Source organism: Hemiscyllium ocellatum, chromosome 8, assembly GCF_020745735.1.
Source record: "Hemiscyllium ocellatum isolate sHemOce1 chromosome 8, sHemOce1.pat.X.cur, whole genome shotgun sequence".
In the NCBI taxonomy this organism is placed as follows: Eukaryota; Metazoa; Chordata; class Chondrichthyes; order Orectolobiformes; family Hemiscylliidae; genus Hemiscyllium; species Hemiscyllium ocellatum.
Genome location: NC_083408.1, coordinates 111,946,739 through 111,971,532, shown reverse-complemented (window position 1 = coordinate 111,971,532; position 24,794 = coordinate 111,946,739). Strand labels below are relative to the sequence as shown.

General features: G+C 44.2%; 1 protein-coding gene across 2 annotated transcripts in view; it reads left to right on the top strand.

Annotated features, from left to right (window-relative positions):
* The first annotated feature begins 8,004 nt into the window (after window positions 1-8,004).
* Window positions 8,005-24,794, top strand: part of smek1 (SMEK homolog 1, suppressor of mek1 (Dictyostelium)) — a 145,256-nt gene continuing 128,466 nt past the window's right edge. For both annotated transcript variants that reach the window (XM_060829476.1, XM_060829475.1), the window contains exon 1: window positions 8,005-8,608. In XM_060829476.1, coding sequence (XP_060685459.1) covers window positions 8,467-8,608 — 142 coding nt within the window. In that variant the 5' untranslated portion in view covers window positions 8,005-8,466. The remainder of the gene's footprint in view (window positions 8,609-24,794) is intronic.

Here is a 24,794-nt window from a genome sequence, read left to right as displayed (position 1 = left end):
TAGAAGCTAAGAGCAGGAGAAGGCCATTTGGCCCATATAAACTGCTCTACCATTCAAATGACTGTCAGAACCTCGACCTCAACACCGCACCCCTGCTCAATTCCCATACAGTTGATACCTTTATCATCTAAAAATCTCTTAATTTCTTTATTAAGTATATTTTGTAACTTGGTTTTCTCTAGTAGAGAATACTACAGATTCACAATCCTCAGAATGAATAAATGTTTCCTCATCTCAGTGCGAAAAGGCCTACCATGTATCCTGAGACTGTGACACCTTGTTCCAGACCTCTAGGCCAGCAGAAATATCATCCCTGCACAGAGTCTGTCCAGTCCTGTCAGGATGCTTCAATGAGGTCCCTCTCACTTTTTCTGAACTTTCGTGAACACAGACCTAGTCGATCCAATCCCTCCTCAGACAACATACCTGTCAAGCCAGGAATCAGACTGGTGAGTCTTTGCTGCACTCTATGTTTGATAAATTTATCTTTTTTTTTGATAAGGAGACTAAAACTGGATTTAATACCCCAGAAGAGGTTGCCTGCATTAAAATTTTGTTGCTCCTGTACTCAGATCTTCTTGCAATGAAAGCTAATGTACCATTTGCATTCCTAACTGCTTTCTGCACCTGCATGTGTGCTTTCAGTGACTGGGTTCAAGGACACTCAGGTTCCTTTTCCTTTCAACAGTTACCAATCTATCACCAAGCAAAGTATGGCAGCTAATTCTGCACATAAAAGTAGGTAGGAAAGCATGAAGATGACATAAGGAAGGTTTGGACAAATGTACACAGGTTGAGTAAACAAACAAAAATCTGGCAGATGAAGTACAATATGGGAAAATGTAAAGTTGTTGACTTTGGCAAATCATTATTTAAATGGAGAAAGATTGCTGAGTTCTAAAGTGCAGAAGGATCTAAGTGTTTGAGTGTACCCATCATAACAGTGGTAGTGTCCCTGGCCCAGATCAGAGACATCTTGGTTCAAGTCCGACCTGCTCCAGAGGTGTATAAGAACATCCCTGAACAGGCTGATTAGGTAAATAGGTTTAAAAAAGGCAGTATCCCAGCACAAAAAAAATTAAGAAGCCTAATGGAATGGAAATGCTATTGATAAGATGAATTGAACATAAAAGTAAGGACATTACACTTCAGTTATTCATGATATTGGTGACATAACATCTCAGATATTAGGCAATTTTGGTCTCCTTTGTTCAGAAAGAAAGTAAATATATTGAATGTGGTTCAGATAAGGTTGATATTTGGATTGGAATTATGTTTGACAAACCTGAGTGGAGTTTTTTTTTGAGGACATTAGTATAGAATTAATAAAGGAGAATTAGTGGATTTTCAGAAGCTTTTGAGAAATTGCAGGAAATTGACAAGTAAAATTAAAAAAGTGGAAGGCAAGATACTAGCATGGATTAAGAATTGGCTAACGGGCAGAAGCATAGTAGGAATGAAGGGTCATTTTCATGTCGGCAAGCTCAAGACTAGTGGGGTAATGCAAAGATCAGTACTTAGTTCCTATATTAACTATATATATATTATATATATAATATATCACTAATTTGGATATGGGGACTAAACGTGATGCTTCCAAGTTTGTAGCTAATATAAAACTAGCACAAAGAATGAAAGCAGCTTCATTTTGAACTGACATGATGAGTGGGCAAGAACAAGGCAAATGGAATGTTATGCAGAAAAATGTGAGGTTATCCACGTTGGTAGGAGAAACTGATATGTGGAGTATTAAGTCATAAGTGGCAAGAGATGAGAAAGTGTCGATGTAAAAAAGGATGAGATTCACATCAATAAATTCTAAAGGCTTACATGAGTATGCAGCAAACTCCACTAGTGTTTACAAAAGTAAAGGTAGACCTATTTGAAATATATAAATACTCTAAATAGTCTTGACAAGGGGTATATGGAAGGATGGTTCCTCTCCTGCATTAGTCCAGAACTTGAGGTAGTGGAACAGTGTATTCCTGATGAAGGGCTTTTGCCCGAAACGTCGATTTCGCTGTTCCTTGGATGCTGCCTGAACTGCTGTGCTCTTCCAGCACCAGTAATCCAGAATTTAAAATTTAGGGGTTGTCTTTTCAGGACAGAGATGAGAATGATACTTATGTAACTATGTCACTATCTCAGAAGGCAATGGAAAGTAAATCATTGAATATTTTTAAGGCAGGTAAAACCATAAGACAGAGGAACAGAAGTGGACTATGTGGAATCATGGCTAATCTGACAACCCTCAACTCCACTTTCCTATCTTTTCCTCATAACCCTTCATCCCTTTACTGATTAAAAATCTAACTCAGCTTTAAACATACTTAATTACTGAGCCTTAAAAAACCTTTGCAGGATAGAATTCACTATCCTCTGAGAGAAAACAAAATCCTCTTCTCTGTCTTCAATAAATAGCTCTTTACTCTGACATTATGCCCTCTGGTCCCAGACTGTCTACAAGGGGATCAAAATCTCTCAGCATCTACTGTGTCAAGCCTGGAAGTATCTTACATGTTCCAATATAGTCTCCTTTCATTCTCCAAAACTTCAATGAGTACAGTAAAAAATGAGGTCTGCAGATGCTGGAGACCACAGCTGAAAATGTGATGCTGGTTAAAGCACAGCAGGTTAGGCAGCATCTCAGGAATAGGGAATTCGACGTTTCGAGCATAAGCCCTTCCTGATGAAGGGCTTATGCTCGAAACGTCGAATTCCCTATTCCTGAGATGCTGCCTAACCTGCTGTGCTTTAACCAGCAACACATTTTCAGCTTCAATGAGTACAGGACCAATCTACTCATAGGAATATCCCTCCTTACCAGGAATCAACCTAGAAAAGTGTCTCAGTGTACACAGATATTTAGATGGTTTATAGGATATTTTGATGTTGACTCATTGACCTCTCAGTACAGGGATATTTAAATGGTCACTTGCTGACTTGATTCCTTCAGTATAGTGAGGTCCTGATGACTACCCACTGGATGACACCCGCTTCATTGAGACTGCTTGATGGTCACTCATTCATTTACTAAATCCCAATGGTCAAATGCACTGACTGACTCCTCAGCATAGCACTCTCCTGTTGGTCACTCACTGACCCCTAATCACAACACCCTCTTTCTTGATAGTCACTCACTCACTAACCTCTCATCACAGGATCTTCCCAATAGTTACACACTGACCCCTCCACATAGGAGATTATTGGTGGTCATTCATTTACAGACCATTCAGCACAATGATCCTCCCAATGATTACTCATTGATCCTTCAACACAAGGTCCTCTTAATGATTACTCAATCATGACACTAGTCAGCAGAGGAACCTGCCAATAATCACACTGACATGACCCCTCAACCCACGGTCCTTTCAGAGGTCACTCACTGACCCCTCAGCATAGTGCTGCTTCCAATGATCACTCACAGGATACTACCCTCAACACTGGATACTTCCAATGCTCAGGCACTGGCTGATCCGTCAGCACTGGACTTTCCCGGGGGCTCTGACTGACTTACCTCTTAGCACTGGGTCTTCCCACTGATCGTTCACTGACTGACCCCTCAGCATTAGGTGCTCGCTATAGTACCTCATTGATTGAACCCTCAGCATTGAACCCTCAGCACTGGGTCCTCTTGATGGTCACCCTCACTGATCCTCAGTGCTAGGTCCTCTCAATGGTCACTGATTAATGAACCCCTCAGCACAGGATCCTCTTCATGATCACTCACAGATTCCTCATACAGTGGGCCATCCTGTTGGTCACTCACACAGCAAACCATACTGTGGTCATTCATTAACTGACCGCTCACACACTGATCCCTCCTAGTGATCGCTCAATGCCTGATTCCTCACACAGAAAGCCGACTCAGTGATCACTCAGTGACCCTTCAGTGAGGTTACCTCAGTGGTCACTCACTGACTGACCCGTCACATGGTGGTCACTGACTGACTAGACTCTCACACAATGGGCATTTCTGTGATCACTCATTGGCAGACCCCTCACCCAGAAGGCCATCTCAGGGGTCACTCACTCACCCTTCACACAAAGATCTCTCCCAGTGGCCACTCATTGACTGCTCCCTCACACAGTAGGCCATCTCTGTGATCACTCACTGTTTAAAATCTGATTGAAGATTTGTAGCTCGGGTATCCGTTGTTGTGGTTCTGCTCGCCGAGCTGGAAGTTTTTGCTGCAAACGTTTCGTTCCCTGGCTAGGGAACATCATCAGTGCTGTTGGAGCCTCGTGTGAAGCGCTGCTTTGATGTTTCTTCCGGTATTTATATTGGTTTGTTCTTGCCGTTTCCAGGTGTCAGTTTCAGCTGTAGTGGTTTGTATATGGTGTCCAGGTCAATGTGTCTGTTGATGGAGTTTGGGGATGAATGCCATGCTTCTAGGAATTCTCTGGCTGTTCTCTGTCTGGCTCGTCCTATGATAGTGGTGTTTTCCCAGTCAAATTCATGTTGCTGGTTGTCTGAGTGTATGGCTACTAGAGATAGCTGGTCGTGTCGTTTTGTGGCTAGCTGATGTTCATGGATGCGGATTGTTAGCTGTCTTCCTGTTTGTCCTATATAGTGTTTTGTGCAGTCCTTGCGTGGTATTTTGTAAACTACGTTAGTTTAGCTCATGCTGGGTATTGGGTCCTTTGTTCTAGTGAGTTGTTGTCTGAGCGTGGATGTTGGCTTGTGTGCTGTTATGAGTCCTAAGGTTCGCAGTAGTCTGGCTGTCAGTTCTGAGACGCTCCTGACGTATGGTAGAGTGGCTCGCCATACATATGGTATGGTATTCGCCAAAAACGGATACCCACGCAACTTTATCACCAGATGCCTAAGAGATAGACCGAGGAACGAGGACATGCCACAAACAAAAGGACTAGCCACTCTACCATACGTCAGGAGCGTCTCAGAACTGACAGCCAGACTACTGCGACCCTTAGGACTCATAACAGCACACAAGCCAACATCCACGCTCAGACAACAACTCACTAGAACAAAGGACCCAATACCCAGCATGAGCCAAACTAACGTAGTTTACAAAATACCATGCAAGGACTGCACAAAACACTATATAGGACAAACAGGAAGACAGCTAACAATCCGCATCCATGAACATCAGCTAGCCACAAAACGACACGACCAGCTATCTCTAGTAGCCATACACTCAGACAACCAGCAACATGAATTTGACTGGGAAAACACCACTATCACAGGACAAGCCAGACAGAGAACAGCCAGAGAATTCCTAGAAGCATGGCATTCATCCCCAAACTCCATCAACAGACACATTGACCTGGACACCATATACAAACCACTACAGCTGAAACTGACACCCGGAAACGGCAAGAAGATCCATCAACAGACACATCGACCTGGACCCCACATACAAATCACTGCAGCTGAAACTGACACCCGGAAGCGGCAAGAACAAACCAATATAAATACCGGAAGAAACATCAAAGCAGCGCTTCACACGAGGCTCCAACAGCACTGATGATGTTCCCTAGCCAGGGAACGAAACGTTTGCAGCAAAAACTTCCAGCTCGGCGAGCAGAACCACAACATCACTCACTGACTGACCCCTCAAGTGGTGGTCATGGACTGACTGACCCCTCAGATGGTGGACATCCTGGTGGTCACTCACTGACTGACCAGTCACACAACAGTCACACCCAGTGGTCATTCTAACTGACCCATCACATGGTAGTCTTCAAAGTGGTCACTCACTGACTGACCCCTCACACAATGGATTACTACCTGACTGACCCATCACATGGTGCCTCCAAGTGGTCACTCTGATCTGTCACACAGTGGTTCTCCTGGTGATCACTCATTGACTGATACCTCACAGAGTGGTCACTTTGACTGACCAGTGGCCATTCACCAATTGACCACCTCCACATGGTGGTCACTCACTGACTGGCCCCTCACAAAGTGGTCCCTCTCAACAGTCACTCATTGATTCATGTGGTCCCTCTCGATGGTCACTCATCGACAGATCCTTCACACATTGGAACTCCTGGTGGTTACTCACTATCTTGACCCCTCACACAGTGTTCAATACCTGACTGACCCCATACACGGTGGTCTTCCCAGTGGTCGCTCACTAACTGACCCCTCACACAGTGGTCCCTCTCAATGGTCACTCATTCATTGACCCCTGACAAGGTGGCCCCTTTCTACAGCCACTTATCGACACATCCCTTACACAGTGGTCCCCCGGTGGTCCGCCTGATGATCACTCACTGACTGCCTCTTTATATGGTGGTCGCTATCTGACTGACCCCTCACACAGTAGTCCTCAATGATCACTCACTGACTGACCCCTCAAACGGTAGTCCTTCTCAATGGTCACTGACTGACTGACTCCTCACACTGTGGTCCCTCTCAACGGTCACTACCTGACTGACCTCTCACACAGTGGTCCCTCTCAATGGTCACTGACTCCTCACAAGGTGGTCCCTCTCAACGGTCACTCACTGACTTACTGACCCCTCACAAAATGATCCCTCTCAATGGTCACTACCCGATTGACCTCTCACATGGTAGTCTCTCTCAACGGTCACAGACTGACTGACCCCTCATACAGTGGTCCCTCTCACTGGTCATTACCTGACTAACCCCTCACACAGTGGTCACTCTCAATGGTCACTCACTGACTGACCGACCCCTTACACGGTGATCCCTCTCAATGGTAATTCACTGACTGACCCTTCACACGATGATCCCTCTCAATGGTCACTTGCTGACTGACCCCTCACACTGTGGTCCCACTCAATGGTGACTGACTGACCCCTCACACGATGATCCCTCTCAATGGTCACTACCTGACTGACCCCTCACACAGTGCTCCCACTCAATGGTGACTGACTGACCCCTCACACGATGATCCCTCTCAATGGTCACTCGCTGACTGACCCCTCACACAGTGGTCCCACTCAATGGTGACTGACTGACCCCTCACACGATGATCCCTCTCAATGGTCACTCGCTGACTGACCCCTCACACAGTGGTCCCACTCAATGGTGACTGACTGACCCCTCACACGATGATCCCTCTCAATAGTCACTCGCTGACTGACCCCTCACACAGTGGTCCCACTCAATGGTGACTGACTGACCCCTCACACGATGATCCCTCTCAATGGTCACTCGCTGACTGACCCCTCACACAGTGGTCCCACTCAATGGTGACTGACTGACCCCTCACACGATGATCCCTCTCAATGGTCACTACCTGACTGACCCCTCACACAGTGCTCCCACTCAATGGTGACTGACTGACCCCTCACACGATGATCCCTCTCAATGGTCACTCGCTGACTGACCCCTCACACAGTGGTCCCACTCAATGGTGACTGACTGACCCCTCACACGATGATCCCTCTCAATGGTCACTCGCTGACTGACCCCTCACACAGTGGTCCCACTCAATGGTGACTGACTGACCCCTCACACGATGATCCCTCTCAATAGTCACTCGCTGACTGACCCCTCACACAGTGGTCCCACTCAATGGTGACTGACTGACCCCTCACACGATGATCCCTCTCAATGGTCACTCGCTGACTGACCCCTCACACAGTGGTCCCACTCAATGGTGACTGACTGACCCCTCACACGATGATCCCTCTCAACGGTCACTCGCTGACTGACCCCTCACACAGTGGTCCCACTCAATGGTGACTGACTGACCCCTCACACGATGATCCCTCTCAATGGTCACTCACTGACTGACCCCTCACACGATGATCCCTCTCAATGGTCACTCGCTGACTGACCCCTCAGGCAGTAGTTGTCCGGGTGGAGAGCCGCCGCCGATGACAGTTCGGCGGGGAGCGTTTGAACTGGCGGTTTGGGCGGGAAGACGGCCCCTGGCGGGAGACCCTGTGCCGCCTGTCGTTTGGGGGTGTGGGGATGTGTGTGAGGCTGCAAGATGGCGGCCGCTGGCTGAGGGAGCGGCGGCGGATCCGCCGGGGGGGTGGGGGGGAGGAGGAGGAGAAGGAGAGGAGAGCGGGTGGGCGGCCTCCTGCAGGCCATAGAACTAGCGAGCGGGGGCAAATAAGCCAGCGTCTGCTCAGTTTGAAACGGTGAAGGACATTCAAAAAAAAACAATACCGGAATGAAGATTTAAAATCATCCAGAGTTAGCGGCTAGGTTCTGTCGTGAACCAGTGGGTGTTGGCGGCACGGAGCAGGATATAATTTTGTCAGCTGAGGGAGGGAGAGACTTTTCCGGGCTCCTTATCACCGGGGGCCCGAGGCGTCGGCCCCGGGCCTAGGCCTCGGAAAGGATGAGCGCCCTGTGAATTCAGCGCGATTGGTTATTGTTTTTTTAATTCTTAGTTTCTCTTTATTATTTTTGTTGATTCTCAAGTGGAGGAGGGTGGGAGTTGAAGTTAGCACTGGTTCCCCCTCCACAACGTCTTCCCCCCCCCCCGGTCGTCCGCTCCCCGAGCCTGAGCCGCGGCAATGGCGGACACCCGGAGGCGGGTGAAGGTTTACACGCTCAACGAGGACAGGCAGTGGGACGATCGTGGCACCGGACACGTCTCTTCCAGCTATGTGGAGCGCCTGAAGGGGATTTCTCTCCTGGTCCGGGCCGAATCTGACGGTAAGAGATCCCGGGGTGAGGTTATGTGCGTTTTGGGAGGAAGCTGGGGAGCGTAGCATCTACCTAACAGCGTATTATATCGGTGAGAAATTACAGGCCTCACTCCTGGACCCATGAGTCTGGTACACTCTCCTGAATTGTTGTGTTTGTAGCTGAGGTTGGAGCCTCGTTACTAGATCAGCTTTTTTTTACACATGAAATGACTTCTGCTTTTCTTTTTGGACACTAAAGATCTCTCCTTTGCGCGGTATAACTCGAAAGAAGTTTAGTCTTGTTACAAAGAGTTTATACCTATCCCTCATTAACCCTCGAGGGGGTTGTCCACCTGTTTTGTATTGGCCAGCTGTCCCCTGTAGGCTGTTCCGATTTTTTTTCCCAAAAGGAAAACATTCTGGCTGTACTTGATTGAACAATTTTTAAGTGCTGGAGAGACTTAGCAGGTCTGGCAACATCTGTGGAGAGAATCAGAGTTAACGTTTCGAGTCAGCGACTCTTCGTAATATTGATTGTGTGATTTCTAATGTTGATTTATCATTTGTAGAGAGGCATGGTTACTAGTGTTGTGGAAATGAAGAGAAAAAAATCGAAATAAAATTAAGAAAAATAGAGTTTATACCTATGGAGGAGTAGCTTTCCATCATTTCTGGGGGGTTATTATTGACTTACTTCAAAACACATTGGAAGTTTTCTTCCAAATGCCATTAGTACTGGAAAGAATTGATAGCTTGAATCATAACATGTTACCACACAACACTTTTTATCCATTCATCAAGTGATTTTAAAGAGCTGCAGTTCCACTTCCTGGCTCTTTAAATTCTGCTTCATAAACAAGTTTTGGCGTATTACGACACTACCTTCTCTTTAAATAATTTTATTCTCCAACTTTTCTCTGTCCTCATTTGTTCTCATTAATTAGTATATTTGGAGATTGGTTGATAACACTATTCTCTCTCACTTAGTTTGGATTCTTTCCGGATCAGGGTGTTGCATGGTAGGCCAGTACCTGTTGCCTAGTAAAAAATGAGGTCTGCAGATGCTGGAGATCACAGCTGCAAATGTGTTGCTGGTCAAAGCACAGCAGGTTAGGCAGCATCTCAGGAATAGAGAATTGAGATGCTGCCTAACCTGCTGTGCTTTGACCAGCAACACATTTGCAGCAGTACCTGTTGCCTAGCTGTAATTACTTTTGTGGTAAGCTGCCACCTTGAAACATTAATATTGTTTGGAAGTGGATTCCAGGATTTTGATCCAGTCATAGTGAAGGCATAGTGGTACAGTTTGTGTATGGTTTAGAGGAATGTGGTCCAGTATATCTACAGAGTTGATATATATATCTACAGTGTGGTACTGGAAAAAGCACAACAGGTCAGGCAGCATCGAAGGAGGAGAAGAATTGACATTTCAGGCAGGACATTCTTCAGTCAGATATCTACAGTCCTTGTCATTATACGTCGTAGAGGTTAAGCATTGGAAAGTATTTTTAAGGGAACCTGGGTGAGATGTCATTGGGTAAAAAGTGAGGTTTAAAGTCTGGTTGAAGATTTGTAGCTCGGGTGTCCGTTGTTGTGGTTCTGTTCACCGAGCTGGAAGTTTTTGCTGCAAACGTTTCGTTCCCTGGCTAGGGAACATCATCAGTGCTATTGGAGCCTCCTGTGAAGCGCTGCTTTGATGTTTCTTCCGGTATTTATAGTGGTTTGTTCTTGCCGCTTCCGGGTGTCAGTTTCAGCTGTAGTGGTTTGTATATGGGGTCCAAGTCTATGTGTCTGTTAATGGAGTTTGTGGATGAATGCCATGCCTCTAGGAATTCCCTGGCTGTTCTCTGTCTGGCTTGTCCTATGATGGTAGTGTTTTCCCAGTCAAATTCATGTTCCTGGTTGTCTAAGAGATAGACCACGGAACGAGGACATGCCACAACCAAAAGGACTAGCCACACTACCATACATCAGGAGCGTCTCAGAACTGACAGCCAGACTACTGCGACCTTTAGGACTCATAACAGCACACAAACCAACTTCCACACTCAGACAACAACTCACTAGAACGAAGGACCCAATAGCCAGCACGAGCCAAACTAACGTAGTTTACAAAATACCATGCAAGGACTGCACAAAACACTATATAGGACAAACAGGAAGACAGCTAACAATCCGCATCCATGAACATCAGCTAGCCACAAAACGACACGACCAGCTATCTCTAGTAGCCATACACTCAGACAACCAGCAACATGAATTTGACTGGGAAAACACTACCATCATAGGACAAGCCAGACAGAGAACAGCCAGGGAATTCCTAGAGGCATGGCATTCATCCACAAACTCCATTAACAGACACATAGACTTGGACCCCATATACAAACCACTACAGCTGAAACTGACACCCGGAAACGGCAAGAACATCCATCAACAGACACATCAACCTGGACCCCACATACAAACTACTACAGCTGAAACTGACACCCGGAAGCGGCAAGAACAAACCACTATAAATACCGGAAGAAACATCAAAGCAGCGCTTCACAGGAGGCTCCAATAGCACTGATGATGTTCCCTAGCCAGGGAACGAAACATTTGCAGCAAAAACTTCCAGCTCGGCGAACAGAACCACAACAAAAAGTGAGGTCTGCAGATGCTGGAGATCAGAGCTGAAAATGTGTTGCTAGTTAAAGCACAGCAGGTTAGGCAGCATCCAAGGAACAGGAAATTTGACGTTTTGGGCCAGAGCCCTTCATCAGGAAAATGTCATTGGGGTAAGTGAACGGCTAAGATGGTGAATGCCGTGCCAGTCACTCAGGGCTCTTTGCCCTAGATGGAGTTGGGTTTCTGGGGCTGCCATTGTCCATGCAGGTGGAGAGTGTTCCAATACACTCCTGATTTGTGTCTTGTGGATAATCTTTGGAGAATCAGGAGATGAGTTGCCAAACTCTTGCCTGTTGTTGCAGCCACTATATTTAAATGGGTGGAACAAAGAGACATTCCTGGAGAAACTCAAGTCTGGCAGCATTTGTGGAGAGAGAAACGGCATTGGTGTTTTGAGTCTAGAGACTCTCATCAGAATTTCTAAAAAGCTGGACCAGTTTCTGGTCAATAGGATATCCTGGAATGTTAGCAAAGCATTAATCAGTGAGAGTGCCATTGAACATCATGGGGAGATGGTAACATTTTGACCAGTTATATCCTGTTCTTGCTACACAGGTAACCAGTTTTTTATAACAACATTTTGAACCTCTCCTTGAGTGTGGCAGTATTGCTAGAAGAAGCTTTCCATCAATCACTTCGAAAGTGACAACAATCAAACTGCCTCTTTAGTAACTCTGAAATAAGAGGTAGTATGATGGCCTTAATGAAAAATAAAGAAAAAAAATCCAGCATTTCAGATCCCACTAGTCTTGGGAAGCCATGTCTTATGTGACCAAAGATCTGAGAATTGAAAATTGGCTGCTCAAGTAATCAAGGCCTACAGCAAAAATAAGTCAATGGTATCCTCAAATCGAAAGGTAGACAATAATAGTGATTATTTTGCCTGAATTTTGTGTTTGATGTCATATTCCAAGGTAATCAAATAGTGTTTTGGCCATAAACTTGAGTGTTGCTGAAAAGCTTTTTGTTATGCACTCATCAGGACAAATACCAGAATAAAGGGGGGGAGAAAAAGAAAAAAATCTCATTTATACTGCATGAGAGTAAAATGTTGATTAGTTGGTTGACAAGTGGACTCCAATTACTAGATCTGTTACCATGGAGAGTACATTGGCTAATGATGTCTAAAGGTTAATTGTTAATTTTTGTGTATGTTTTAAACCAAATATAAATCACACAACACCAGGTTATAGTCCAACAAGTTTAATTGGAAGTACACTAGCTTTCGGAGCGATGCTCTCCGAAAGCTAGTGTGCTTCCAATTAAACCTGTTGGACTATAACCTGGTGTTGTGTGATTTTTAACTTTGTACACCCCAGTCCAACACGGGGATCTCCAAATCATTAAACCAAATAGGTTGACTTTCATTGGTAAAAGCATTGACCTGATGAATAAACCGTAAAATTCTGTTTGTTAATTTGTGGAGTTGAAAAAGGAGCAATGCAAGCATATGTCCTTTCTGTCTGCAAAGAACAGGGCTTTATGTATTTGTGTATAGTATACAGCTTCTCGTACATTTGAAGTATGCCACACTAAACCCAAAGGACAATTCTGAATTGTTTACAAGGTGGGGTGGTGGTAGTGGTATGGAGGATGACAACTAACTATTCTTCGACTCCAATTTCCCATCTTGTGTTCATTTTCTAATTGCCATGTTAGTAAAGTTGGTTCATATGGTGCTATTCATAAAATCTAATAAATACCATATTATCTTGTTAACAAAAGATTTATTTGCTGATGGTTTTAAAGGTAGCAGCTTTCATTGACCACTTTTTAAAGTTGGTTGCATCACCTTCACTTCAGCATCTTTGGGCAATGGTACTCGGTTTAGCAAACAAAAGTATAGCGTAACAGGCCTTCTCATTTCACTGTCCACATTTGGTTAATGTTTAGAAAGATTCATACAGCATAGATACAGTCTTTTCAGTCCACAATGTATCTACCAATCAACAAAGACCTAACTACAGTAATCCCATTTACCTGTACTTGGTCCACAGCTCACTATGTCCTGACATTTTAAGAACTCATCCAGCTGCTTAAATATTGCAAGAATACTTGCCTCCATCACCCTCTCAGGCAGCGTATTCCATATATGCGCGCACACCTTCTGGGTGTAAAATGTTTACTCGGATCTTCTCTAAAGCACTTGGTCCTCACCTTAACCTTGCGTCGTAGACATGTCTGCCAAGGGTAAGAGATTCTTGCTATTGATTATGTTTGTGTCTTTGTATACCTCAATCAAATCCACAGCCTTCTCTACTACAAGAAAAACAGCCCAGCCCTAACCAGTCTCTTTCCTCATAACTGAGACTGTGATCCTGGTGACTCTTCTTTGCACCATCTCCAGTGCAATCACGTCCTGCTAGTGTGGCAACCAAACTGCACACAGCCCAACTTCTTCAAATCGTCCCACTTCCTTCAGACCAAAGGGGTAGCCGTGGGCACATGCTATGTCTGCCTCTTCATAGGATACATGGAACAGACTATCTTCTGTATTACACTGCTACCATCCCCCACCTTTTTCTCTGTTACATTGATGACTGTGTCAGTGTCACCTCGTACTCCCATGAGGAGGTTGAACGGTTCATCAACTTCACTGACATCTCCAACCTGACCTTAAATTGACCTGGATCATCTCGGACACCTCCGTCCCCTTTATCTCCATCTCTGGCGACAGACTCAACGCAGACATCTATTACAAACACCCCAACTCCCATAGAAACCTGGACTACACCTCCTTCCGCAGCCCCCCACAGCAAAATGAATTCACTTTACTATGCTCCCGCAGTAAAAATACGATCTCTTACTCCCAATTCCTCCACCTATGCCATATCTGCTCCCAGAGGAAGCAGTTCCACTCCAAAGCACCCCAGGTGGCCTCATAATTCAACGACTTTGAAAAAAAAAGTCAAAACAAAAGTTTAAAAGGGAGAAGAGCAGACAAAGGAAGTACATGGTGAGGACAGTGCAGCAGAGAGAGAACCTGCACAGTTACCAGCTTTACTGTTTGAATTCATGTATCGCTGGATATCGGAGTACATCTGGGAAAATTATCAAACAGTGAAATTCACAACTAATCTTGGAGGAACTGTTGGGCAAAGTGCACAGCACAGAATCAGATAAGTTAATTGTTGTTTTAACTCTGTCCAAGAGAGAGGCTGCAGTAGTGAGTATAGTGGATTCTTTCTTGATTATATGTTTTTGGAGATAAGTCTCTTGATTAAACTTAAAATATAAGCCATAGCTAATAATTTAACTTGGGGCAGTGTTTGTAGAGGAATAAGACGGTGTTATTTTTTGGGTCTGTAGATTGTGAAGGAGCAAAAATGGCCTTTGCACTGATATGTACTTCTTGTCAGATGTGGGAGTTTAAGGGTTACTGCGGGTTATATCTGCCATAAATGCTGTTGGATGCAAATCTTATCAGATCGAGTGGATTGGTTGGAAAGACAGAAGCGATGAGGGATTTGCAACATCAACAGTGTGTGATGGATGGCAGCTATAGGAAGGGGGATGTCTCCGATACAGTCACATAGATGGGTTAACTCCAGGAAGGGTAAGAGAGATAGGCAGTTAGTGCAGGAGTCGTTTGTGGATATACCCATTTCAAACAGGTATGCAGTTTTGGAAAATGTAGGGGGTGATGGATTCTCAGGGGAACATAGCATGAACAGCCAAGTTTCTGGTGTTGAGACTGGCTCCAATGCAACGAGAGGTACGTCGGCTTCCAAGAGATCAATTACGTTAGGGGATTCTTTAGTCCGAGGCACAGACAGATGTTTCTGTGGCCAGCACAGAAAAAGCAGAATTGTATATTGTTTCCCTGGTGCCAGGATCAAGGATGCCTCAGAAAAGGTGCAGAATGTTCTCACGGAGGAGAGGGGCCAGCAGGAGGTCATAGTCCACATTGGAACCAACGACATTGGAAGGGAAAAGTTTGAGACTCTGAAGGGAGATTAGAGAGTAAGGCAGAAATTTAAAAAGCAGGTCCTCAAGGGTAGTAATATCTGGATTATATGGTTTCCATCCAAGTCATTTATGTACATATCAAACTGCAAGTGTCCCAGCACTGATTTCTGTGGGTATGCTGCTGGGCACAGGCTTCCGATCATAAAAACAACCCTCAGCCATTATCCTTTGCCTCCTATTTGTAAGTCAGTTCTCAATCCAAGTTTGACAACTTGTGTTGGATCTCGTGGCTTTTATTTTTGAACAATTTGTCTATGTGGAACATAGTCTGTGTCAAAGTCCATGTAAACCACATCAACTGCACTGTCCTCCTTAATATATTTAGTCACCTTTTTTTTAAAAAAAAACTAAAGTTAAATTAGTCAGACAGGGCTTTCTAATAAATCCATGCTGACTATCCCCAATCAATTCCTGTCTTTCCAAATATTGATTAATCCTGTTCTTCAGAATTCTTTCCAATAATTCCCTCCCATTGATGTTAGACTAGCTAGTCTGTAATTACCTGGCTTATCCCTGCTACCCTTCTCAAATGAAGAAACCCCATTTGCTATCCTTCAGCCATCTGACATTTCTCCTTCTGGCCTGCAAAGTATTAAATATCACTGCCAGAGCCCCAGCAATCTCTTCCCTTATATGCCAGGCTGCTATGGGAGGCATCTCATCAGATCTTGGAGATTTATGCACCTGGGGTATGCCAACTGAAACATCTAATATCATCTTATTCATCTAGAACCTCACCATTCCAACTGAAATCTCTGCCTACAATAACTTTCTGCACTTTGTACGGGTGAGAAGTATTCATTTAAAACCTCACGCGTTACCATTAACTCCTTGCACAGGTTGCCCCTTTGGTTTTTTTTTCCCCTAGTAATTCTCTTACTTCTAATATACTTAGAAAAAACTTTGAGATTTTCTTTGATCCCATCTGCCAAAGCACCACCGGAGATTGGTAAGATATTAAACAAGTATTTTAGATTAGCGTTTACTGTGCAGAAGGATATAGAAACTAGAGAACTCTTGAGAAATAGTGATATCTTGAAAAATGTCCATATTACAGAAGAGGACATGCTGGACGTCTTAAAATGCATAAAGATGGATAAATCCTTGTCACCTGATCAAGTGTACTTCAGAATATTATGGGAAGCCGGGGAAGTGATGCTGGGCCCCTTCATGAGATATTTGTATGACAAAGGAGAGTGGTGGACGTTGTCTGTTTGGACTTGATAAGCCCTTCGATACAGTTTCACATGGTAGCAAAGTTAGAATCCAGGGAGAGCTAGCCATTTGGATACAAAATTAGTTCTAAGCTAGGAGACAGAGTGGTGGAGGAGTGTTGCTTTTTGGACTGGAGGCCTGTGATCAATCGAATACCACTAAGATCAGTGCTGGGTCAACTGCTTTTGGTCATTTGTATAAATGATTTTTACGCATAGGATGGCAGGGGTCTGGAACAAGCTGCCAGAGGTTGTGGTGGAGGCAGATACGATAGGGGCCTTTAAGAGACTTTTAAATGAACACATGAATATGCAACAAATTGAAGGATATAGTCTAACAGTAGGCAGAAGGGGTTAGTTTTAATTTGGTGTCACATTTGACATAGCATCCTGGGCCGAAGGGCCCATTCCTGTGTTGTATTATATGTTCTATGTTCTTTTTACATGTGATTGTAAGAGGTATGGTTAGTTTGCAGATGACACTAAAAATGTAGTGGACAGTGAAGAAGGTTACCTCCGAGTACAACAGAACCTTAATCAGATGGAGTTTAATTTGGGTAAATGTGAGGTGCTGCATTTCAGAAAAGTAAGTCAGAGCAGGACTGATAAACCTAATGGTAAGGTCCTAGGTGATATTGGTGAGCAAAGAAACTTTGGGGTGCAGGTTCATGGTTCCTTGCAAGTGGAGCTGCAGATAGACACAGTAAAAAAGAAGATATTTGGTGCGATTGCCTTTATTGGTCAGTGCATTGAGTTTAGGAGTTGGGAGGTCATGTTGCGACTGTACAGGGCATTGGTTAGGCCACTTCTGGAATACTGCATTCATTTCTGGTCTCCCTGCTATAGGAAGGATGTTGTGAAACTTGAAAGGGTTTAGAAAAGATTTAGAAAGATGTCGCCAGGATTGGAGATTTTGAGCTCTAGAGAGACACAGAATGGAGTGGGACTATTTTCCCAGGAGTGTTGGCGGCTGAGGAGTGACCTTGTAGAACTTTACAAAATCATGAGGGATCATGGACAGGGTGAATGCCAAGTTCTTTTTCCTTGAGTGGAGCAGTCCAACACAAGAGAGCATAAGTTTAAGATGAGAGAAGAAAGATTTAAAAGGTGCCTAAGGGGCAACTTTTCACACAGAGGGTGGTGCATGTGTGGAATGAGCTGCTTGAGATAGTGGAGGCGGATACAATTACAACATTTAAAAGGCATCTGGATGGCTACATGAATAGGAGGGTTTGGAGGGATATAGGTCAAATGTTGGCAATTGGGACTAGATTAATTTAGGTTATCTAGTCTTCATGGGCGAGTTGGACCAAGGGGTCTATTTCGTGCTGTACATCTCTTTCACTGTATGACGCAATATTTTGTGCCTTTCGTTTGCCCTCCTAATTTCCTCTTGACACAACTGCCCGTACTCTTTACTTCTCCCCTATTTTTAATGTGCTGTAACTGACATATGCTTCCTCCTTTTTCTTTAAATCTCTATCCTCTGACTTCCTTGGACTTAATTGACCTTGCCCTTGAAAGAAGCATGCTTTTAACATACTATTGTTCAAAGACAGGGAGAAAGTGAGGACTGCAGATGCTGGAGATCAGAGCTGAAAATGTATTGCTGGAAAAGCGCAGCAGGTCAGGCAGCAGCCAAGGAGCAAGAGAATCAACGTTTCGAGCATGAGCCCTTCTTTAGGAGAAGGGCTCATGCCTGAAACGTCGATTCTCCTGCTCCTTGGAGGCTGCCTGACCTGCGCTTTTCCAGCAACACATTTTCAGCTATTGCTAAATGATTCCCACTTTCCAAATTTAGACTTGCCTGCTAACTTCCAGACTGTTTGCCAGATACTGTCCAATGATATTAAAAGCAGCCTTATCCCATTTTAGACCCTTCTGCACTATATTTATCCCTTTACATAATGACTAGAAACTTGGAGTTATGGTCACTATTCCCAAAATGTTCAATCATTAAAACATTTACCACTTGACCAGCTTAATTCCCTAGGATTAGTCTAGCACTGTCCGATCTCTAGTAGGGCTATTTGTCTACTGGCACAAAAAGCTCTCTTGGACTCGCTTCAAAAATTTCACCCATTTAATCCTAAGACGATTCCAATTAATGTTAGCAAAGTTGAAATCCCCTACAATTATAACCCTAACGCCTTTCTGAAATACCCGTACATATCTGCTTCTCTAAATCCCCCTTGACTATTGTAAGACCAGTAGTATGATGCTGTCAACTTATGAAGAATTTTCATGGAAACTAGGCTTTAAATACCATGGATCGTAATTTCCTTTAACATTGAGCTAATAACTGCTGCAGTGATGCATATGTGGTTTTGGATGTGCATTAATGTAAAAGTGTTGGTGTAGCTTTAAAGTCGAAATAACTCACTCATAGCAAGTTGATATTACACATCTCGAATTCACTTCAGTGGCAAGATACCTTTAGGCAGGTGCAAACTTGTATTTTAAAAGTGCAGATTTGTGGTCCATAGACCACTTGAGTACATTCTAATCTCCATTGGTAAATAATACTACCAGTTTATTGTGTTGACATTTTTTTGTGTACTTTGGCTGTTCTGATTTGCTTCTGTAACACTGGCTACATTTGATTAATTGGTTTTGAGATATTTTGAAATTTCTTGTGACTGCGAAGGGCAGTAAATCTCAAGCTCTTTCAGTCAGAGTTTTGACTCTTTAAGAAACAGGGCGCTTAGAACATAGCACAGTGCAGGCCCTTAGGCCCTCAATGTTGCGTCGACCTTTTATCCTTCTCTAAGATCAAATTAACCTATATACCCTTCATTGTACTACCTTCCATGTGCCTATCCAAGAGTCGTTTAAATGTCCCTGATGTATCTGACTCTACTTGCAGTGGTGGCCCTGCATACCATGCACCCACCGCTCTGTATAAAGAACCTACCTCTGACATCTAAACATTCCACTGAATATCTTAAAATTATGCCCCCTTGTGATAGCCATTTCCGTCCTGGGGAAAAGTCTCTCTCTGTCTACTGTATTGATGCCTCTCATCTTGGAGACCTCTATTAAGTTACCTCTCACCCTTCTTCGCTCCAATGATGAAAGCCTTTGTTCCCTCAACCTTTCTTCATAAGACATGCCCCCCAATCTAGGCAGTATCCTGATAATCTCCTCTGCACCCTTTCTAAAGCTTCCACATCCTTCCTCGTAATGAGGTGACCAGAGCTGAATACAATATTCCAAGTGTGGTCTAACCAGTGCTCTGTAGAGCTGCAGTGTAATCTCACTGCTCAAGCTCAATCCCCCTGCTAGTGAAAGCCAACACACCATATGCCGCATTCACAACCCTATCAATTTGGGTAGCCACTTTGAGGGATCTATGAACATGGACTCCAAGATTCCTCTGTTCCTTCATACTGCCAAGAATCTTGTCTTTAATCCTGTATTCTGCATTCTAATTTGACCTTCCAAAGTGAATGACTTCACATGTTTCCAGGTTGAACTCCATCTGCCAGTTATCAGCCCAGTTCTGCAATCTGTCAATGTCCCGTTGCAACCTACAACAATCCTCCACACTATCTACCATTCCTCTAACCTTCGTGTTATCGTCAAACTTACTAACCCACTCTTCCATTTCCTCATCCAAGTCATTTATAAAAATCACAAAGAGCAGAGGTCAAAGAACCAATTGCTGCAGAACACCACAAGTTACCAAGCTCCATCTACCACCACCCTCTGACATAATGGCCAGCCAATTCTGTATCCACACAGCTTTTTTCCCCTGTTTTGTGGGGAAAATCACCAGCCTCGGAGACAGAGTCGGGGTTCAATGACAGAGTTTATTGTACATGGAAACACCAGAGCTCCGGGGAGAGAAAGACACCAACAGCACAGTGGCCAGCGTGAGTTCTCACTACACCCAGAGCCCATGTCAAGATACTTTTGAACATTTTGTGATATAATAGGTCAGTGATGAGGTTACTGTCTTTGTAACATATGGTTTATTGTAAACATTGCAGAATTGTTGATAGTTTTGGCACAGGCTTTGTTAATTTCAGTGTGGTCATTGTCAGTTTCAGCGTCTGTGTGGAAGCCCATTACTGTAGTATTGGATGCTAATCGCTCTTCCTGAGAAGGACGATTGCTGTAGCCCTAGCTATTAGCACTTTGTATTGAGTCCATATCAAACAGTTAGCATTTCTATCTAAGGTGTTGGCTGGACCCATACACTTTGGCAGGCAATATATGCTATTCATGTGTATTCTCTTCCCCACACGCCTTCAACTAATCAGTTAGGTTGTGAGCACATTGTGCTGGCATGCTGGTGACCCTAGGTAGTACCTGTTTGCTCTGCTGTCTCCCTCTATCTTGTGTGTCCATGTGCCTAGTGTCACCCTGCCCTGTGCCATCTCTCACTTCACTCTCCCCTTTGTGATCAAGGAGGCAACTTCGGAGATTGCCCACAGACCACCCAATTTGCACGTAGAGGTAGGTCATCTCAAGGAGCTCCTCTTCCCAAGGGGTATCATGAATGCCAATTTTGTTGGGGGCTCTTCTATGGTGACACTCGCTGCTGGTACAGTTCTCGTCAGCGCCTTACAGCAGAGCTTTAAACACCCAAGGCCACACAGAATGCCAGCATGAGTGCAATGAGGAAAACTATCCCAAGGGTCAAATAGAGTCCCCAAAATTTATCAAACAATTTAGCCAATTGTCTGTACTTGTGGCACCCTGTCAAAAAATTGTCTAGCTGGTCTCAGATATTCTTGATGGCTTTTGTAATGTTCTAAGAGTCATCAGTAACATGGGTGATACAATTGTCACCAATAATACTACAAACATCCCCTTGCTATGCTAATTGATAATCCACCGCGTAGCATGTCTGCTGTGTAGAGTTTGAGTTTGAGTTCAGCCAACTCTGAATAAATTGCTTCCAGAGCTTTTGAGGTATTATTACCCAAGATAATCAGGCCACATACAAGGTAATTTCAGTTTTTAATGCTGACAACCCCTACTGCTCCCCCCTCCTCCCAACATAGAGATCCTAAGAATCCATATCCCAGTGATGACCCCATAGTGGTGGGTATCTGCCAGTCAGTACAGAACACCTGGCTGATGATACTATCCTTCACCGCACAAGTTTTCCACTGGGCCATGGTACAGTAAGGGGTGCAATTGTTCCTACCCCGAACAGGTTTGGGAAGTCTGTCACATAAGTCCCCTTAAATAGAAAAACAAATCCCTTCGCCGCTCGGTAACATACATTGTCCTGTCCTTCCGTCTGTCTGTCCACCCATGTCGTCCCTGATCCCCTAGGTGTTACTCGGTCCAGTAATATTTCCTGGGAACCAAGTTTGTTTTCCAACACTCGGGCCACCCATATCTCACTAACTGAGTCTTTGCACCTGCACTTGAAGGTCAGTTAGGATGGCCAGTAATGTCTTATCTAGTCTAAGTAATTCTATATTGTAAAGGAAGCATTGTCTGTTACTCTCTGTTGAAGCAGACTGTGATTAGTCAAATATGCAGTTATGGCAGAGTTAAAAGCCATTTTATACAGTTTTTAGCAGAATTGTCAATTTGCAGCCGAGAAACCATTTTGTCATATTATTTGCATTGAGAAACCATTTTATTTCCACCTAACATTAGTAAGAGCATGTGTTAAGTGGTTATTCCTGACAACAACTAGTTACCTCAGCCTGTATTCAGATTTCAGATCCTCACCTTATCAAACGTCTTGGTAAAATCCATATACGTCATATCCTCAAAGACTTCAATAAGGTTTGTGAGGCATGATCTGCCCCTCACAAAGCCATGCTGACTATCTCCATTCTAACAATGCTTTTCCAAATTATCATAAATCCTATCTCTCAGAATCCTCTCCAGTACTTTGCCCACCACAGACATGAGACTGACTGACTGATCTATAATTCCCAGGATTATCCCTATTCCCTTTGTTGAAGAAAGGAATAGCATTTGCCTCCCTCCAATCGTCTGGCATGACTCCTGTGGACAGTTGTGGGCGGCACGGTGGCACAATGGTTAGCACTGCTGTTTCACAGCGCCTGAGACCCGGGTTCAATTCCCGACTCAGGCGACTGACTGTGTGGAGTTTGCACGTTCTCCCCGTGTCTGCGTGGGTTTCCTCCGGGTGCTCCGGTTTCCTCCCACAGTCCAAAGATGTGCGGGTCAGGTGAATTGGCCATGCTAAATTGCCCGTAGCGTTAGGTAAGGAGTAAATGTAGGGGTCGGTGTGGACTTGTTGGGCCGAAGGGCCTGTTTCCACACTGTAAGTAATCTAATCAAAGATCATCGCCATAGGCGCATCAATCTCTTTCCTCACTTTCTATCGTAACCTAGGTTGTATCCCATCTGGCCCGTGGATTTATCTATCCTCATGATCTTCAAAATTTTCAGCACATTGTCCTGCCTAACATCAATCTGTTCGAGCATGTCAGTCTGTTTCACACTGTCCTCAGAAACGTCAAGATACCTTTCAGTGGTGAATACTGAAGCAAAGTATTCTATTAAGGACCTGCCCTACCTCCTCCAATTCCAGGCGCAAGTTCTCTCCGCTATCCCTGATCGGCCCTACCCTCACTCATTCCTCACATAAGTGTAGAGCACCTGGGGAGTTTCCTTAATCCTACCTTTTGCAGGCACCTTCCAGCTCTCCTAAGTCCATTTTTCAGTTCCTTCTTGGCCACGTTGTAACCCTCTAGAATCCTGTCTGATCCTTGCCTTGCTGAAAATGTGTTGCTGGAAAAGTGCGGCAGGTCAGGCAGCATCCGAGGAGCAGGAGAATCGACATTTCTGGCATGAGCCTTGCCTTCTCAACCTTAAGTAAGCTTCCTTCTTCCTCTTGACTAGATGTTCCATATCTCTTGTCACCAAAGGTGCTTTCAACCTACCATCCTTTCCTTGCCTCAGTGGAACAAACCTTATCAGCAAGTGCTCCCTAAACAACCTCCACATTTCTGGTTTGGAGGTGCAGGTATTAGACTGGGATGTACAAAGTTAAAAATCTCACAACACCAAGTTATATTCCAACAGGTCTATTTGGAGGCACTAGCTTTCGAATGCTGCTCCTTCATCAGGTGGCTGCTGCATTTCTGTTGTGCATTTCCATGAGAACCTCTGTTCCCAATTTAGTTGCACCAGTTCCTGCCTAATAGCTTTGTAATTCCCCTTCCCCGATTAAATACTAACCCATACTGTCTGCTCCTACCCCTGTTCATGAGTGTAGTAAAGGTCACGGAGTTGTGATTACTATCACCGAAATGCTCTCCCACCGAGAGATCTGACTTACGTTAGTTCTGTTCAATAACCACAAATGGAGAGTAATGCTGTGCATGTTTTCCACCCAAACAAGCACAGCTTCAAATGTTTGTATGCATCCAGCACTATAACTGGCATCTGCCCATTGAATAACATAATCTGTGGAGCTCCAGAGAACTGCATGAGCAAATCCACTTGTCATATTAAGTTTTGAGGTTTTATTGTACAGTTTTATGCAGCGGAATAGTCCTTATTAAGTGCATGTAAATCAGCATGGGCATGCTGCAGTAGGTTCATTTGGCGAGTAGATTTTTCCTCATGCTTGATCAATACATTAATGCATTAATATCAGTTTCTGTATTATTTCACTGTTTATGTACTTTAAACTTAAAATTTGAGATTGATGTAGGTAGGAAATTACACCTGGGTGTTACAGCACCTTTTTGTTTACCCACTCCAAGTTATGTATTGATGAACGTAGAGCAGTGGATACATTTCAGTAGAGCACAGGAACAGGCCCTTTGGCTCACCAAGCCTGTGCTGATTCTAATCTCTATACCTGCTGCTTAAAACAGAGGGACCTGGGTGTCCTTGTGCATGAATGGCAGAAGGTTGGTCTGCATATACAGCAGGTAACGACTGCAAATGGAATTTTGTTTTTCAGTGCTAAACTGATTGAGTTTAAAAGTAGGGAAGTTATGTTGCAGCTATATAGGGTGCTTGTGAGGCCAAACTTGGAGTACTGTGCAGTTTTGGTCTCCTTACTTGAGAAAAGATATACTGGCATTAGAGGAGCTGCAAAGGATGTCCACTAGGTTGTTTACAGAGTTGAGGGGGTTGGCTTCTGAGGACAGACTGAGTAGACTGGGATTATATTCATTGGAATTCAAAAGAACGAGGAGAGATGTCATCAAAACATATGCATGTACCGCATTAGTATGGTACTCAGTTTCTCTGCTCATCCCATACCTCACCCCTGCCAGCATTTGCTTCCAGTTAAGTAACAATATGGTAGTTGTGTAAATTTTCCAATGAATACAAGCACATAATGAGGTAAACAGATTTACCAACTGGTTCCAAATTTACTGGTTAAAAAGCTATTGACATTGAAGG